Genomic DNA, 19,436 nt, shown 5'->3' with positions numbered 1-19,436 from the left:
TTTATCATTCTTTAAAATTATGAACACTAAAGTTTTCTTTTTTTCTCTCTTTCTCCATATTACTTTCCTTCCACGATTTCACATTTCAACAAATATTTTATTGCGTTCTGAGTGTAGTCTGGTGAATTGGATAGAATCCTTTAATCTGATTGGTTGAGGAAACACATACTGGCCCTGTTTACACATAATTTGAGGATATGTAGAATACACCGTCCAGCTCAAACATCCCTTTTCTGAATGACCAACCTTCCTAATGACTTCGATAGTCAAGTTAAAAATACTTCCATGCTCTGAAATACCCAGAGCTGTGAAACGTGTAATAAACTGTTTTATAATTATTTATGATCTTAATGTGTTCATTGGTATATATGGACCTTTAATATCCAAATATTCCGTGTGGCAAGATTTTGTTGTATTGGAATCTGCCATAGTTTAAGAGTTTCATCCCTTCTATGAGGGAATTCTTTTCAAGGTTTGTCCTGTAGTGTAGAGCTGTGTAATAGAGAACCTTCTGATCTATCGTCGTTCTCTGCGATGTATGCCACGACAAACCTCATCTGCTGAGGGAAAATTACTGATCTGATGGCTCAATGATTGTACAGGAATTGTGTACCAATTATATTTCCTTTTTTTTCAAATTTAATTAAAAAGCAATGAAGATTTCTACCTTGCACAATGGATACCCTTGATAGCTCAATCCTTTTATTTCTGTAGTACACAGCAACTACCACACCAATGTTACAGAAACTACAATAAATTAGTTTTTTAAACTGGTTCTTGGAAACACATTTATTGTTCGCTGAGCCACAGCTAAGGAGTCATACGGCACAGAAACAAGGCCTTCAGTCCCTGAGCCCATGCTGATCTTCAGGCACCCAGTTACACTAATCCTAACTCAATCCTACTTTATTCTCTCTATATTCCCTCAGATTTTACTACCCACCTACACTACAGGCAAATTACAGCGGTTAATTAACCTACCAAACCACAGGTATTTGGGCTGTGGTTGGAAACGGGAGTAGTCAGGGGAAGAACTCACCACAGGAGGTCGGAATTGTTGGTTATATTGGTGGATATCTTGATGGTTGTCCTGATGTGATGGTGGAACCTGGCCTCAAAATCCTATTATTCGTGCACAGCCACTGTTTCCGCTATGGTGTTTCCTCAGGAGCTCCGAGTTTTTAGACCCAGCAACGATGAATGAGGGAACAGGAATCTGATGGGAAGGGGGATTACAATTACTATTGGTACCATGGAGAGCATCTTAACTGGCTGCATCACTGTCTGTTATGGAGGAGTCGCTATACAGGAACAGAAACATTGGCAGAGGGATGCAGACTCAGCCAGCATCATCATGAGCCTCAAAGACATCTTCAAAAGGTGGTGTCTCAAAAAGGTGGCATCCATCATTAAGGAACCCATGACCCAGGATGTGCTCTCTTCCTATTACCTTCAGGGAGGAAGGGCAAGAGCTTGCTGCTTTCCCTCCGCCATCAGAATTCTGAATGGAAAATGAATGAACCCATTAACACTACCTCATTATTTTTGCTGTCCTTTTGCAATTTTTATGAATTGCACTCTGCTGCTGCTGCAAAACACCAAATTTCACAACATCCGTCGGTGATATTAAACCTGATTCTGATTGTCTTCTTTCCTTCCCAGCAAAGTTGCAGGGAAATTAACTTGTGAAATTACAATTGACCAACTTACTGTAGAGTGAGCTCTTGGGTCTCATGGTTGTAAGACAATCAGAATGTTCTATTCCCAAAATTTTTTCTCCCAGTACACGTTGAGGCTGCTTCAGCATTAACATTTTTTTACTGCGACTTAAGGTTTAATTTAGAAATGAATTTGTAAGCAGTCAGATCTGATGAACTGGGGAAATCCCATATAAGCATAATGAATGTTATTGCTTCAACAGCATTATTTTTTCTTCCAGAAGTAGAAATAGATGAAGTTGGCAGCATGCATATAACTTGTTGGCACAGAGGGTGTAGTTTATTAAATTGAAGTGCATGGTGCAGTGCCAGCTACAATTAGCATAACTGAAGGAGTCATCTAGAGTCCTGGCATTGCATACTCAGCCAGTGTAGAGGCACAATGGTGTGTTGTCATTATTTGCAATGATCATATTCTTGGCACTAATAAGAAAATGGCTGATAATTGATAGCAGCACTTTATTGGTTAGAGTGAACAGGTGGACTCTGAAGAGCAAAGGGGTAGTGATTAGCGTAATGTTATTAAAGCGCCAGTGTCCCAGGTTCATTTCAGCCACTGTCTGTAAGGAGTTTGTACGTTATCCATGTGACCGCGTGGATTTCCTCCCACATTCCAAACACAGAGGTTAGTAAGTTATTGGTCACCTGGGTATAATTGAGCGGCGCAATCTCATTGGGCCAGAAAAGCCCGTTACCGTGTTGTGTGTCTTAAATAATGAAACTAATAAATAGCAAGAGTTATGGATAGGCTTTTATCTCAAGTCAGCTTCCACAGAAACCCTGATCCTGTAATTATAAACAGTACTTAAAAATAATTAAACTGCTAATTACTCATCTTGCAGGTACCACTATTCTTTACTGCTGAAGGAAGCTTGATGTTCAGCCCAATATATAAATCCCGTGGGAACACTAAAGCAAGTCTTAATTTGCGAAGTTAAGTCCTGCTTAAAGTATTCTACCTTGCCAATGCTGCTAATGCAGCATATCCTGTTAATCTTTGTTAATGATTGCCCCAGCAGCCAACAAAGATCTGGATGAAGGTTTCAGGAGCAGGACAGCTGAGGCAGAAGTAGTGTTGGAGATGTGCGGAGGTGGTTTGAGAGATATTTTGAATATGTGATCATTAATGGAGAATGTGTGGAGCAGGTTAAGACCTACAAGTATCTGGGAGTACAGTTGGACGAGAAGCTAGACTGGACTGCCAACACAGATGCCTTGTGCAGGAAGGCACAGAGTCGACTGTACTTCCTTAGAAGGTTGGCGTCATTCAATGTCTGCAGTGAGATGCTGAAGATGTTCTATAGGTCAGTTGTTGAGAGCGCCCTCTTCTTTGTGGTGGCGTGTTGGGGAGGAAGCATTAAGAAGAAGGACGCCTCACGTCTTAATAAGCTGATAAGGAAGGCGGGCTCTGTCGTGGGCAAAGTACTGGAGAGTTTAACATCGGTAGCTGAGCGAAGGGCGCTGAGTAGGCTACGGTCAATTATGGAAAACCCTGAACATCCTCTACATAGCACCATCCAGAGACAGAGAAGCAGTTTCAGTGACAGGTTACTGTCGATGCAATGCTCCTCAGACAGGATGAAGAGGTCAATACTCCCCAATGCCATTAGGCTTTACAATTCAACTGCCAGGACTTAAGAACTTTTTTTTTTAAAGCTATTATTAATGCTTTTTGAGTTAGTGATTTAGATGCATATCATATTATTACTGAGTTAAGTATTGTATGTAATGAGTTTTTGCTACAACAAGTGTATGGGACATTGGAAAAAATGTTGAATTTCCCCATGGGGATGAATAAAGTATCTATCTATCTATCTATCTATCTAAAGTTTATCCATAGGTGAAATCTGACAACGCAGTCAGTTTCACAGAAGAACACTTAAGAATAGCAATATCTTCATTAATTTAAATGCAGAGGAATGGCTGTGAAGAAAAGATAATCATTACATCATAGCTTGGTCATACACTCACTGGCCACTTTAATTATGTATCTCCTGTTCCAAATAAGTGGGCACTGAGTGCATGTTTGTGGCCTTCCACTGCTGTAGCCCATCCACCCCAAGGTTCGATGTGTTGTCTGTTCAGAGATGCTCTTCTGCACACCTCTGGTGTAACACGTGGTTATTTGAGTTACTGTCACCTTCCTGTTTGCTTGAAACTGTCTGACCAAGTTTGATTTCATTCCTGAGGCTAAACCTTTGAAGTCTGTAGATATTAACAAACTTAGCATCAACTATCATTAAAGATAACCATCAGGATAGGCTTCAACATTTAAAGAAAGATAACTTTACAGGTGGTTTCACATTTCAGTTTGTATGAAAGGTCATCGGCCTGAAATATCCAATGATGCTGCCTGATACAAACTTCTACAAATTTTTACCGATGCGCTATTGAAAGTGTCTGATGTCTGCAAACAAAAGCTTTACATTGTTTCTCAGTACACGTGACAATAATAAACCAATTAAAACTGAACTTAAACATTAAAATTAAACTCAACATTTTAAATTTTTATTTCACGTTTCCAGCATCGGTATACACTCCTTGGCCACTTTGTAAGATATCTCCTGTACCCAATGAAGTGGCGCGGTGTATGTTGTGGTCTTCTACCGCTGTAGCCCATTCACTTCAAGGTTTGACATGTTTTGCATTCAGTGATGCTCTTCAACAGTGGTGTAACCATGGTTATTTGGGTTACTGTTTCCTTCCCGCTAGCTTGAACCAGACTCACCATTCTCCTCTGTCCTCATTAACAACACATTTTCAACTACAGAACGGCCCCTCACTGGATGTCTGTCTATTTTTAACACCATTCACTGTAAACTCACTGAAGTGTGTGAAAATCCCAGGAGATGAGCAGTTTCTGAGATACTCAAACCACCCCATCTGGCACCAATGATCATTCCATCAACAGTCAAAGTCACTAGGATCATATTTCTTCCCTAATCTGATGTTTGGTCTGAACAACAAATGAACCTCTTGACCATGTCTGCATGCTTTTATACATTGAGTTGCTGCCACGTGAATGGCTGATTAGATATTTGCATGAACAAGCTGATGTACAAGTGTACCTAATAAAGTGGCCACTAAGTGTATACTTGATCCTAAGTATTCTGAAGCATTTCTAAGTATTTTGTATTTAGTTTTACATATTAAAATCTTTAAAAATCATTTTTAATTGTGAAAATCTTCGGTTGTCCTAAAATCACTTGCCTTTGCTTGGCACTGATCCAGTTAAAGCCTTGGTGTGTTTTTCCGCTAGAGTCCAGTCTCCAGTACTTCATTGCAGCTGTGTGTAACCATGGTGAAAGCGTCCCACTGCATTCACACAATGGTCTTAATAGCCGGTAGCTCTCTAGCCCAGAATGATGAGCTGTCAAAATTGTCAGCGTGCCAGTGCAGTTTAAAAGGTCATAATAACTTTTACCATTCACGGAAAGTCCATGAAATTTGGAAGATGCAAAAAAAATGTTAATGGTATTAATTTTCCTTGCATTTATAAAACTAAAAAACACTAAAATATTTAAAACTAACTTCAGTAGATCTTGCCTTATTACTTATTCATCTCTCTCCGGGCAGTGAATGCCTCCCATTCATTTGAATGGGGACTGCTGTAATCATTTCTGGCTTAACCCAGTACAGCTTCAGCAGGCAGGAGCCACAGCCTGAGAGTCAGAAACCTGTAGAAGTGGGTGATACCACATGAGATTCCATGTGGAGTCAAGATGTCACAGCTCTGTGGGCTGCAGACTAGGTTAACTGCAGGGGATACCCAACAAAGTCCTGGCATTAGCATTGGCATCAGAGCAAAAAAGAAACGACCCCAATATACTGTGTATTTTAAATTATCTTAGTGTTTCTGAGTCAAACATACAAAACTATGCAGCATTTCTGAGGTTTCAATCAACTAAGCCAAGCAGCATCACTTTATGACTGTTTCATTGGTCAAAGCTTGTTCTGTAACCCTACCTTTTCCATGTTATGACATTTACACACTAGGCTCCATTGTTGTGCAGGATCTCACTACTGAGAAAAATGCTGGCATTTCTCTAGAGATGCCCCAGGTGTGGTGATATTGGGTTTGCTGACTCTGAAATTCTGAGCTCAAATGAAGACCTTAAGCCCTATCGGATATAAATATCTACGAGTACTCTCGCAAAAGGGGGATTATACTGTAACTACCCAATTCTCACCCAATAACTACCATTTATTCTCCATGGTGGGTTTAGCTGCCAATACCCACTATTTGAGTGGTGGGTACTCCCTCCCTACCAAGGAGAAGATACTTCCTGCTAACAAAATAGTTTGAAGTATAGTTCACTTATTTTCAGTGATACATGTTTAAATCAAAACAACATTCTTAAAACACATTTAAAACTCACAGAGGACTTCTGTCTTAAACATTTCCAAATAACAAACCATTTCTAAAACACAAAGGATTTCAAAAACACAGGTACATATCTTATAAATCAAAAGTGACACACCGAAAATGCTAATGAACAAATTGTCCACCGCAGAAACCTAAGCCAGAGGAATGGATTCTAGTCACCTTATCTTCATATCATGCTTCTTGATGTTCTACAGCCACTCCTAATAAGCCTGAACTGCTCACTACATTTATACCCTTTCTCTACCACTTGGGTAACTTCACACATGCATGATATTTCCTCCGATACACTTTTAACACAAAAAGGTCTAAAAGCATTTTGGAGACATAGATCTCAGGTTAATGTTCACAGTTAATGCTGTAAGGCTAACTTCCTTGAGTACATAAACCTTCCAACTATAAACCTATCAGTTATTTGATATGCTAGATGATATTGTCCATCTGGTTCTGCAAGCTTCTTTGAACTGAGTAACAGAGTCAGCTTGTCTGTTTAATACAAGCTAAGTTAAACAACCCATTGTCTTATACTACAGCTCGAGCAGCGATAAACCAGGCGTAGTGAGCTAAATCTTACTTCTCACAGTCAGAGTGTCTACTACAGAGCTTCTTTGGAAAGCAGTTCTATAAAACAGTACTTGTTTTAACTTCAAGCTGATTCCTGCTTGCTACTTTCATTTTAAGAACTGAAGACCAACTCACATTTACGACCAGAAGTCAAACAACTGTTCATTAGAGGTTTACTTACAATTGTTTGTGATCCTACAAGTGGCAGCTGCTGTGTTTAGAAAGCAAGTTGAGCATACAACCAAGAGGCCTACTGGCCAGGAGTGAATATTCATCATACTGATTGATCCACCAATGATAATTTCAGACTCACTATGAGGTCAGTGGTTAGCACCAGCTACTCATCATCGGAAAGAAATTCTGGGCTGGTGATTGGATAAGCAGATTTCTATGCACATTGGGGACAAGTGATCTGAATCCTTTGTTACTACTGTCCTATCACAAACAAGAGAAAATCTGCAGATGCTGGAAATCCAAGCAACACTCACACAAAATGCTGGAGGAACTCAGCAGGCCAGGCAGCATTTATGGAAAAGAGTACAGTCCACGTTTACTACTGTCCCACTTAGGGCTATTAGGTTTTAAAGTTGTTCAGCAGCAAACCAGATTTAAAAACTGCTCGTTGAATAAGTTCAGGGTGCACTTTAAGGCCACTGAATGGTGCACATTTTGACTTTACTTCTGTTAATGACCATTAAAGGATATATCAGTGTAGGACTGACAGCAATGTTTGGTGAGCACAAATTCATAAGTAAACTTTATGGTCTAGTTTAACAGTACTCAGTACAGATCCTGTATTCCCATTGAACACAGAAAATTAATAAAAATTAGATCATTTGTTACCAAACAGTCACATTTAAGCACTTGGGCTGAGATCCTTTTAAGTGTTGCATTAGAAAATCTGTTGTTAGGTTTCTTTGACTCAGTATTTGATCTCAGAATGTCCAACATTCAGATTGGTTTTGTGATTTTAATTGTCTGAGAATTGAATTCTATGTGACCGTAAAATTAATTTAAGACTAATAAACTAATTTCTGCGCCTCAGAATGTCTTGAATTTCTATTGTTAATGTGCATTGTTCTTCATTTTGGTTTTGTAGGTCGGGCCAGTCTATATGACAAGGCTTCATTGCGAATTGACCAGCTCCGTTCAGAGGACCAGGGATGGTACGAATGTAAGGTGCTTATGTTGGACCAGCAATACGACACATTCCACAATGGCAGCTGGGTATATATCACAGTAAATGGTGAGTAACATCATCTCTTGCTTCTCAGAATATGGCACGATGATAGGTCATCCAATAGGTCTCCATTATAATCCTTCAGTAGATGGGTTACTTTTAGTATTTTAAGTCATTACCTAAAAATGACATATGTAAATACCCTATTTGTGATTGATATGGCACACCATTGTTTATAGAGTCATGGATTTATAGAAAAGTACAGCACAGAAACAGGTCCTTTGGCCCATGTCAAATCATTTAAGTTACCAAGTCCTATCGACCTGCACCTGGACCATAGCCCTCCATGCACCTATCCAAACTTCTGTTTATCCTTGAAATCGAGATTGCATGCACCACTTGTGCTGGTAGCCTCTCACGGCCCTCTGAGTGAAGAAGTTTCCCTTTATGTTCCCCTTAAATTTTTCATCTTTCACCTGTAACCTATGACCTCCAGTTGTCCCTCCCAACCTCAGTGGAACAAGTGTGCTTGTACTTACCCTATCTATACCCCTAATAATGTTGTGTATATCTCTAACAAATCTCCCCCCAATCTTCTATGTTCCAAGGAATGAAGACCTGACCTATTCAATCTTCCCTTATAACTCATGTCCTGCAATCCTGGCAACATCCCTGAACATTTTCTCTGCACTCTTTCAACCATATACATCTTTCCTGTAGGTAGGTGACCCAAACTGCACACAATCCTCCAAATTAGGCCTCACCAATGTCTTATACAACTTCAACATAACATCCCATCTGCTGTCCTCAATACTTTGATTTATGAAGGCCAATGTGCCAAAGTTTTCTTTACAACCCTATGCACATGTTTCACCACTTTCAATGAATTCTGGACCTGTATTCCCAGATCCCTTTGTTCTACCACGCTCCTCAGTGCCTTACCATTCACTGTGTAATACCTACTTTGGTTGGTCCTACCAAATTGCAACACCTTGCTCTTGTCAATTCTACCTGCCATTTTTCACCTATTTTTCCAGCTGGTCCAGACCTCACTGCAAGCTCTGATTGTTTTCATCACTGTCCACTACATCCCCAATCTTGGTGTCATCTGCAAATTTGGTGATCCAGTTAACCACATTATCATCCACATCATTGATATAGATGACAAACAACAACGGACCGACCCAACACCGATCCCTGCAACACTCCACCAGTCACAGGCCTCCAGTCAGAGAGGCAACCATCAACTACCGCTCTCTGGCTTCTCCCTCAAAGCCAACATCTAATCCAATTTACTACCCTACTTATTTGACCTATCTAAAGTTTGCAATATAAACTAAAGTTCTGCTGGATAGCAATAATCTGTATTTGTCTATCATGAAGATTTTTTTTAAATATTCTGGTTTATGCATCACATCAATTATTTTGCATGTATACAATCTAAAATTTAACACTGGCAATTAACACGGATTTTCTGCCTCAGAGTTTTCGTTACCAATTGTAGCTTATTTGCCAAGAAATCTGATGCACAAATATAATACCTCTGAATAAATCAAATGACGGGTCTTTTTTTTCTAATGTCTATCATCTACCATTCTATCGTATTCAAATTGTGTGGTTGATTCGGTGAACTGTCCATGATCATGTATTGGGAATTCAAGAGAGGAGAATTGGACCAAATTGCTTGTGCTCTATTGCTTTGCATCAACTTACTGTGAGAGCTTTGCTTTAGCCATTCTGATTTTTGGACCAGTTTAAAACAACAGTAGTCCATGCATGTGCAGAATGAATCATTTTCCAAACAGGTGCAGTTCTCGCCTATGTCACCATCTGTTCAATAGGTATGTAATTGCTATCCTTGCTGAAGGATAATCTAAATACTACCAATACTGAGTACTTAGTGATGTTTTTGTCTTGGGTCAACTTGGTATTTTGCATAATGCAAAATTACAATTTAAAATGCTGAATAATAACTTTGATGTGTCTCTCTCTCCCTTCTGGCATTGGGACTAATTATAAGGAATAACAATTATGTAAAATATTTGGTGATAAACCAATGCAGGCATTTACATAGATATTAAACAACTAAGAAACAGTGAACAGTGCTATAGATATTAAATACTTTTAAACATATTCCAGATATGTTGAAAACAGTGAGCAGAGGTGCCTGAGTGAGTTTATTCCTGCCCTTAGGCCATTGAGAACCTTCTGCTCTTCTCAGAACTACGAGTCATTGCCATCCACCAACAGAAAACTAGAGAAAGGCCTCCTGAATTAGACCCATCCCTTCTTTAATATCAACTTTACAATTATATAAATATTTATCATATGCAGGCAGAAGCAACTTAGTTTAATTTGACATTGTGTTCAACACAGACACTATGGGCCATAGGGCCTGTTCCTGTCTTGTACTGTTCTCTGTTTTGTTTTTATAGCCTTGGGTCATCACAAAGCCAATAAAGTACTGTCATGATTTCAGTGTAAGAAACAACTAGTTTGGATGCGGCAGGATCCCACACACTAAATGTGGTTGTGATTGAATAGAACATTTTTGTGATGTTGGACGGGGTAAATGCTGGTGAAAACATCATGGATAACTCTCCAACTCTTGCCCAAAGTAGTCCAAGGGATCTCTTGTGTGGGGCAAAGTGTGCTCTGTCCTCTCAGTTAGATGACAAAAATAACTTCTCAGAGCAGGAGCGGAAGATGTATTCTTGACAGCTGCACCAATAAGACCATAAGATATAGGAGCAGGATTCGGCCATCTGTCCCATTGAGTCTGCTCTACCATTTGATCGTGGTTGATTTATTTTCCCTCTTAACCCCATTCTCCTGCCTTCTCCTCATAAACTTTGATGCCCATGGTAGCGTAGCAGTTAATGCAATGTTTTACAGATCCAGCTGTAAAATTGGGGATCGATTCCCACCACTGTCTGTATGGAGTTTGTTATGTCGTTTCCATGACCATGTGAGTTTCCTCCGGATGCTCTGGTTATCTCCTACATCCCGAAGGTATACAGGTTTAGGGTTAGTAAGTTGTGGACATACTGTGTTTGTGCTGGAAGCATTGCAACATTTGTGGGCTGCCCCCAGCATGTCCCAAGTGTGTTAATACAAATGTGCCATTTCACTGTATGTGACAAATAAAGCTAAACTTTCTTGCCTTTTTCTTAGAACATAGTGTTATGAACCCCGTAACTGGGTCACTTACCAGCAAAGATAGAGAGGTCCATTGAAGTCTGATGGTACTATTTTTAACAGTATTTATTAGTAAAAATATACAAAAATAATATCAATGCAAACATACAGATAATATACGTCGTCAATACTAAATCTAAAAGTGCGGGTATAATAATAATCAATAAGAAATACGCTCTGTCATTGTCTAGGGGATAATGTATTGTCCGATGGAAATATAAAAGTCACTCAGTTCATGCAGGCTGCAGCCTTTGATTGGAGAGAGAGAGAAAGATTTTTAGAAACTTGCCAGCTTTCCTTTTTATGATTTCGATCCGTCGGAGTCTCGTTGGCGTGGCCGTTCACTTGTGGCCTCTCCTTTAGCTAAGCCGTTCTTCCGTGATGAGCCTGCCACCCAGGCAAGGGAGGACACACACGGGCCCTCACCGGCGTTCGCTATAAAACGCTGTCACTGGCTTTCCAGCGTTTCTCCTGGTGCGTCTAAAGGGGTTGTTCCCCAGACCCTCTTTTATCCTTACTCACGGGGTCTCAGATGTCAATCAGGTTGGGATGATGCAATCCCTCAACCAGCCCACTCTGGTCATCCCCCTGAGGGGCTTCAATGAATAGTACAGTACTCAATACACAATTCCGTCTCCAAGAGACAATGGCCGTTATCAGTGGCTTTGTTTCGCTGAGGCCAGGACACATTCCAAACCTTGTGTATTCTGCGTGTCTCTCTCTCATTTCCTGGGTTCCAGACCCGAATTAATAGCGATCTTGCGATTCTCAAAAAGGAGGGGGCGACTTTGTACCCTTTGGCCCCTCAGAGTTGTGACACATTCGTAACAATAGAAACATAGAAAACCTACAGCACAACACGGACCCTTCAGCCCACAAAGCTGTGCCGAACATATCCCTACCTTGGAAATTACCCAGGATTACCCATAGCCCTCTATTTTTCTGAGCTCCATGTACCTGTCCAGGAGTCTCTTAAAAGACGCTACTGCCTCCACCACCATCGCTGGCGTCCCAGTCCACGCACTCACTACTCTCTGCGTAAAAAAAGCTTACCCCTGACATCTCCTCTGTACCTACTCCCCAGCACCTTAAACCTGTGTCCTCTCGTGCTAGCCATAAATTAGTCAATAACCTACGAACCTCCGCTTTAAATGTACCCAGTGATTTGGCCTCCACAGCCGTCTGTGACAATGATTTTCACAGATTTACCACCCTCTAGCTAAAGAAATCCGTAATCATCTATCTCTGTTATAAAGGAATGTCCTTCCATTCTGAAGTTGTGCCCGCTCTTCCTAGACTCTCCCGCTAATGGCTGCATCCTTCCCACGTATACTCTATTTACTCCTTTCAATATTTGTTACGTTTCAATGAGACCCTCCCCTCCCTATTGTTCTAAACTCCAGCGAATACCAATGTTTAATGTTCAAGTAATGTAGCAACTCGTAGCAACCGCTTTCCAACTGTGAGTGCAGTCACTGGGACTGTGGGATTTGAGTTATAAAAGGAGGCTTGATAAACTATTTTTCGCTGGAGCACAGGAGTGAGCTTAGAGGTGTTTGTAAAATTGTGAGGGGCACGGGTAGAGTGGCTGGTCATAGCCTTTTTTTCTGAGACAGGATATAGTATAGATACAAGGTGAGAGAAGGGTAATATTTAAAAGAGAACAAAGGAGCAATGTCTTCACAGAGACGATGGTCGATATATGGAATAAGCTAGCAGAGGAAGATGTAGAGACAGGTACAATTACAGTGATTGAAAGGCTTTTGTATAGGTACGTGGATAGAAAAAGCTTAAAGGATTATGGCCAAAGACAGGTAAATGGGACTCTTTGCAGTGGACAAGTTGGGCAGAAAGGCTTGTATCCACGCCGTGTAAATGACTTTATGACTTCATCACTGCGCAATATTTTGATAGCCAAAGACTGCAAGAGGCAGTGTGTAAATGCAAGTCTGTTATTTTGCAGTAAGTGTTATTATCGAAATCATCTGACATTTTATATAAATAACTTGTATTCCCTGTATTCATCTTGACACCTGCTGTGGCAAATTTAAGCCTTGGCTGATAGCCAGTAATCATGGTGTAAGCATTTGTCAAGTTGCTTCACAGTTTACTGTTTTGACTGTATTCTAGAATTGACAACATGAGACCAAAATCTATCTTCCTCATTGAAATTCAGGCCATCGGAACAGTGAGAATATTGCCATTGTTTTTGATGAACCTATCAGAGGGAAGTATTGTTTGATATTGAAAATGCTAATCAGGTCATAAAATCTCATTTGAGAAGCAGCAAGTAGTGATGGTTCATGCAAAATTTAAGTAGGCATTCTTGAATGGCTGTGAGTCTTTCTTCATTATAACACTTAGGAGCTTGATCTAAGCAGGGTGGATATTTAATAACATTTTCCCTCACTGAACAGCCTTCCTGGTCAATGAGCAGAAAGCCTTTTCTTATAAGTAGCAATTTCACCAACTGAGTTCAGGAGGAGAAAAGAAATCGGCATGTCACAAGAAGCAATTCCGAGCTGTGCTTGCCAAGCGTTGCAGTGTGTGATGGTGTTGTAGTGAGCACTGTATTTGGGCTCCTGCTATACAGTGCATTCATAAATTGAGTCTTTATAATTTCTAGAATGAATTCTCTGATCATGAAAATGTTCAGACCTGTTCATTCAGCAGAAGAGATTCATGGAAAGAATCCTTTTCGAAGCATGTGAAGTTAAATCACAGCTTGTGGAACTGCAGCAACACAGCGTCAGTGACCCAAATCAGTCTCGACCTTGGGTGTTACTTATGTGGAATTTGAATGCTCTTTCTGTGAGCGTGTGCATTTTTCAATTGCATCGGTTCCCTACAACATCCCAAAGAAGTACGTGCTGATTGGATTCTGGCCTGAGTGTGATGCTAAGTGGTAGACTCTGGAGGTGGAGCTGGGAGTGGGTGTCTGTAGGGGGAATTAAAGAGAATGTGGGAAGATAAATGGAGATCCCTCTCCGTTTTCCGCAGGGATTGTTCCCTCCGCGACTCGCTTGCAGATTCATCCCTCCCCGCTAATCTCCCTCCTGGTACTTAGCAGCCAAAGTGCCACACCTGCCCATTCACCTCCTCTCTCACCTCCATTCAGGGCTCCAGGCAGTCCTTCCAGGTGAGGCGACACTTCACCTGCGAATCTGCTGTTGTGTCCAGTGTTCCCGATGCGGCCTCTTCTACATCGATGAGGCCTGTCGTAAATTGGGGGACCCGCTGCACCATTCACCACAAGCAGGACTTCTCGGTGGCCAAACATTTCAAATCTCATTCCCAATCATGTTCCGACATGTCGGTTCGTGGCCTCCTTGTGCCACGTTGAGGCCACCCTCAGGGTGGAGGAGTAATATTCCCTCCAACCTGATGGCATGAATATCGATTTCTCCTAGTAAACTAATTCCCCCCCCCCCCCACTTCCTCTATTCCCCACTCTGACCTTTTACCGCTTCTCACCTGCCTATTACTTCCCCCTGGTTTCCCTCCTCCTTCCCACTCTCCTCTCCTATCAGGTTTCTTCTTTTCCAGCCCTTGACCTTTCCCACCTACCTGGCTTCACCTATCACCTTCCAGCTAGCCTCTATCCTCTTCCCCCAACCTTTATATTCTGACATCTTCCCCCTTCCTTCTCATTCCTGAAGGGTCTCAGCCCAAAACGGCGACTTCATTTCCATAGATGCTGCCTGACCTGCTGAGTTCCTCCAGCATTTTGTGTGCATTGCTTGGGAAGATAAAAAGATGGGATTAACGTCAGATGAGTGTAAGTGGGTGGTTGACGGTCAGCACAGACTTAGTGGGCTGAAGGTCCTACTTGCATGCTGTATGATCCAAAGACCCATGCTGGTACTCAATTCTTAATGCAGATACTCTGACGTTGAAGAGATCCATAATTTTTGCTGGTCACTGATTGTGGGGTGAGCTTAGTTGCTTGTTTTGCCAGTAAACAAATGATGGAATATGGATAATCTGTATCCAATGATATTGGATATTATTGGATGTGGATTGTCCAATAATCCATCAGACTATTGGATGTCCTATGGATTCTGGACAGGGTTGCATGAACTATGAAGTTTATGCTAACCCTGTCGTAAATTCATTCTTTCTTTCCACTGCACTCTCGTGAACTGTCTTCCTCACAGAGTGCTCATGAAGGTACGTAGTCATCTTTCATCTGCAGAGAGCCCACACCCACTATCTCACACTCATTCTCCACCACCAAAGCCCGACCATCAAGGATAGGTTGGTGATTCTCCACCTTCCCCTTGGCAAGCACTGAGGTTCCAGATTTTCAACAATCAAAAGGTTTCAATGAGATCCCCCTCATTAGACCATAAGATATAGGAGCAGAATTAGGCCATTCAACCCATCAAGTCTGCTTTGCCTGATCCCGGATCCCAATCAACCCCGTACTCCTGCCTTCTCGACATATCCTTTGATGCCCTAACCGATCAGGAACCTATTAACTTCTGCCTTAAGTATACCCACAGACTTGGCCTCCACCACAGTTTGTGACAGAGCATTCCACAGATTCACTACTCTCTAGCTAAAAAATAACTCCTTATCTCTGTTCTAAATGGTTGCCCCTCAATTTGAGGCTTTGCCTGTAGTTCTGGATACCTCCACCATAGGAAACATCCTCTCCATATCCACTCTATCTAGTCCTTTCAGCATTCTTCTGAATTCCAGTGAGTACAGGCCCAGAGCCATCAAATGCTCTTCATATGATAAGCCTTTCAATCCCGGAATCATTTTCATGAACTTCCTTTGAACCTTCTCCAATTTCAGCGTATCTTTTCTTAGATAAGGGGCCCAAAATAGCTCACAATACTCTGTGAAGCCTCACCAGTGCCTTACAAAGCTTCAACATTGCATTCTTGCTTTTATATTCTAGTCCTCTCAAAGTGAATGCTAACATTGCATTTGCCTTCCTCACCTCACCACCAACTTAACCTGTAAATTAACCTTTAGGGAATACTGCACAAGGACTCCCTTTGCATCTCGATTTTTGAATTTTCTCTTCATTTAGAAAACAGTCTATGCTTTTATTTTTTCTACCAAAGTGCATGACCACGCACTGCCTGACACTGTATTCAATCTGCCACTTCTTTCCCCTTTCTCCAGATCTGTCTGTCCTTTTGTAGCCTTTCTGCTTCCTCAACACTACCTGCCCCTCCTCCTATCTTTGTATCGTCTGCCAGCTTTGCAACAAAGCCATCAATTCCATCATTCAAATCATTGACATATAATGTAAAAAGAATCAGTCCCTACACGGACCCCTGTGGAACATCACTAGTCACAGTCAGCAAATCAGACAAGGCTTCCTTTATTCCCACTCTTTGCCTCCTGCCAATCAGCCACTGCTTTATCCATGCTAGAATCTTTCCTGTAATGCCACGGACTCATAACTTGTTAAGCAGCCTCACGTGTGCACCTTGTCAAAGGCCTTCTGAAAATCCAAGTAAACAACATCCACCGATTCTCCTTTGTCTATCCTGCTTGTTATTTCTTCAAGGAATTCCAACAGATTTTTTCAGCAAGATTCTCCTTTAAGGAAACAACGCTGACTTTGGCCTATTTTATCATGTGCCTTCAAGTACCCTGAGACCGCATCCTTAATAATGGACCCCCTTTTATATTGCAACTCATTCTGTTTATGCAACTAAGGGCCAGAGAGCCCTTTCCTGTGCTATAGAGTTCTACATTCCACATAACCTCATTATTTTATAATACTTAGCATTTCTGTTCATTCTACCAAAGGAGATAACCTTACACATTTTCTAGTTGTCCACCTTCTGCCCATACTTTCTGCTTCACATTCTCTTGAGAACTTTTCCTCATCCGCATCTTTACTCACTTCCCCACTTAGTTTTGTGTCCTCAACTTTCCTTGAAGTATTACACATACTTGCCACCAACAATGCCACCAAGTTTGATGGTTGCTTTCTCTGTCCTTTCTTAAAAACTGCACTCATATTTGCAGTTTTCCAATTATTTCAGAACCTGTATACAAACGTAATTTTGTAAGATGATAACTAACTTATCCATTTTTCCCATGCCTACTTCTTTAGAAGTGCATCAGGTCCTAGGGATTTCTCAAGTTTCAAGCTTCCCCAATATCTTTACTAATACTAAACACAAGATATTGGAAATCCTGAGCAACACACGCAAAATGTTAGAGGAACTCGGGAGGTCAGGCAGCATCCATGGAAATGAATAAACAGTCGATGTTTCAGGCTAAAGCTCAGCATCAGGGCTAGAAGGTGAGGGGGAAGATGCCAGAATAAGAATGTGTTGGGAGGGGAAGGACAAACAAAACGGTGATAGGTGAATGAGAGGGGAAGAAGTAAGAAGCTGGGAGGTGGAAAGGGTAAAGGGCTGGAGAAGAAGGAATCTGATAGGAGAGGAGATTTGACCATGGGAGAAAGGAAAGAAGGAGGGGCACCAGGGGGAGGTGATAGGCAGGGAAGGAGAAGAGGCAAGAGGCCAGAGTGGCGAAATTAAAGAAGAGGGAAGGAGAGTGGGGAAAAAAGTTTACTGATACTATTTTTTTTATTTCTTCCTTGGTTCTCCCTTATTCAAGATTTTATGTGTTTTGTGAAGACAAATCAATGTATTTGTTTAATTGTTCTGCCAATTTCTTGTACTCCACTCCAAGTTAAATGTTTCAGCAGCAGCTGCTACTGTTGAAGTCAGAAGTTTACATACACCTTAGCCAAATACATTTAAACTCAGTTTTTCACAATTCCTGACAATTAATCCTAGAAAACATTCCCTTCTTAGGTCAGTTAGGATCACTACTTTATTTTAAGAATGTGAAATGTCAGAATAATAGCAGAGAGAATGATTTATTTCAGCTTTTATTTCTTTCATCACATTCCCAGTGGGTTAGAAGTTTACATACACTTTGTTAGTATTTGGTAGCATTGCCTTTAAATTCTTTAACTTGGGTCAGATGTTTTGGGTAGCCTTCCACAAGCTTCTCACAATAAGTTGCTGGAATTTTGTTCCATTCCTCCAGACAGAACTGGTGTAACTGAGTCAGGTTTGTAGGCCTCCTTGCTCGCGCATGATATTTCAGTTCTGCCCACAAATTTTCTATCGGATTGACGTCAGGGCTTTGTGATGGCCACTCCAATACCTTGACTTTGTTGTCCTTAAGCAACTTTGCCACAACTTTGGAGGTATGCTTGGGGTCATTGTCATTTGCAAGACCCATTTGCGACCGAGCTTTAACTTCCTGGCTGACGTCTTGAGTTGTTGCTTCAATATATCTACATAATTTTCCTTCCTCATGATGCCATCTATTTTATGAAGTGCACCAGTCCCTCCTGCAGCAAAGCACCTCCACAACATGATGCTGCCACCCCCATGCTTCACGGTTGGGATGGTGTTCTTCGGCTTGCAAGCCTCACCCTTTTTCCTCCAAACATAACGATGGTCATTATGGCCAAACAGTTCAATTTTTGTTTCATCAGACCAGAGGACATTTCTCCAAAAGGTAAGATCTTTGTCCCCATGTGCAGTTGCAAACTGTAGTCTGGCTTTTTTATGGTGGTTTTGGAGCAGTGGCTTCTTCCTTGCTGAGCAGTCTTTCAGGTTATGTCGATATAGGACTTGTTTTACTGTGGCTATAGATACTTGTCTACCTGTTTCCTCCAGCATCTTCACAAAGTCCTTTGCTGTTGTTCTGAGATTGATTTGCACTTTTCGCACCAAAGTACATTCATCTCTAGGAGACAGAATGCGTCTCCTTCCTGAGCGGTATGATGGCTGCGTAGTCCCATGGTGTTTATACTTGCGTACTATTGTTTGTACAGATGAACGTGGTACCTTCGGATGTTTGGAAATTGCTCCCAAGGATGAACCAGACTTGTGGAGGTCCACAATTTTTTTTTCTGAGGTCTTGGCTGATTTCTTTTGATTTTGTTTGTAAACTTCTGACCCACTGGAATTGTGGTATAGTCAATTAAAAGTGCCTGTAAAAATCTGTCTGTAAACAGTTGTTGGAAAAGTTACTCATGTCATGCACAAAGTAGATGTCCTGAATGTCTTGCCAAAACTATAGTTTGCTAAAATGAAATCTGTGGAGTGGTTAAACAGCGAGTTATAATGAATTCAACCTAAGTGTAAGTAAACTTCTGACTTCAGCTGTATTTAATTACAGTGGTACAGTGGTTCTGTCCCAGACTGGTCTGATGCCCCTGTATGGAATCTTCGCCAAGGGTCCACACTTACCCGAGGCAAGTCAAGGGCTTTTCTCATTGGCAATCCATATTTCAGAGTACAGTGATGTGGTTTGGATAGTGACAAGGCCTCAGGCAGAAACATAAGGACCCCCGCACCTCTGGCTGAAACAGCTGTAATAGATTTTGACA

The 19,436-nt window shown here is 41.2% G+C and overlaps 1 protein-coding gene across 2 annotated transcripts in view; it reads left to right on the top strand.

The window, feature by feature from the left end:
- Positions 1-19,436, top strand: part of igsf9bb (immunoglobulin superfamily, member 9Bb) — a 711,231-nt gene that overhangs the window by 304,681 nt on the left and 387,114 nt on the right. For both annotated transcript variants that reach the window (XM_073029796.1, XM_073029795.1), the window contains exon 3: positions 7,766-7,912. In XM_073029796.1, coding sequence (XP_072885897.1) covers positions 7,766-7,912 — 147 coding nt within the window. The remainder of the gene's footprint in view (positions 1-7,765; positions 7,913-19,436) is intronic.

Source organism: Hemitrygon akajei, chromosome 26 (genome assembly GCF_048418815.1).
Source record: "Hemitrygon akajei chromosome 26, sHemAka1.3, whole genome shotgun sequence".
Lineage (NCBI taxonomy): Eukaryota > Metazoa > Chordata > Chondrichthyes > Myliobatiformes > Dasyatidae > Hemitrygon > Hemitrygon akajei.
Note: the sequence above shows the minus strand (reverse complement) of the source record. Positions and strands in the feature narration are given on the sequence as shown.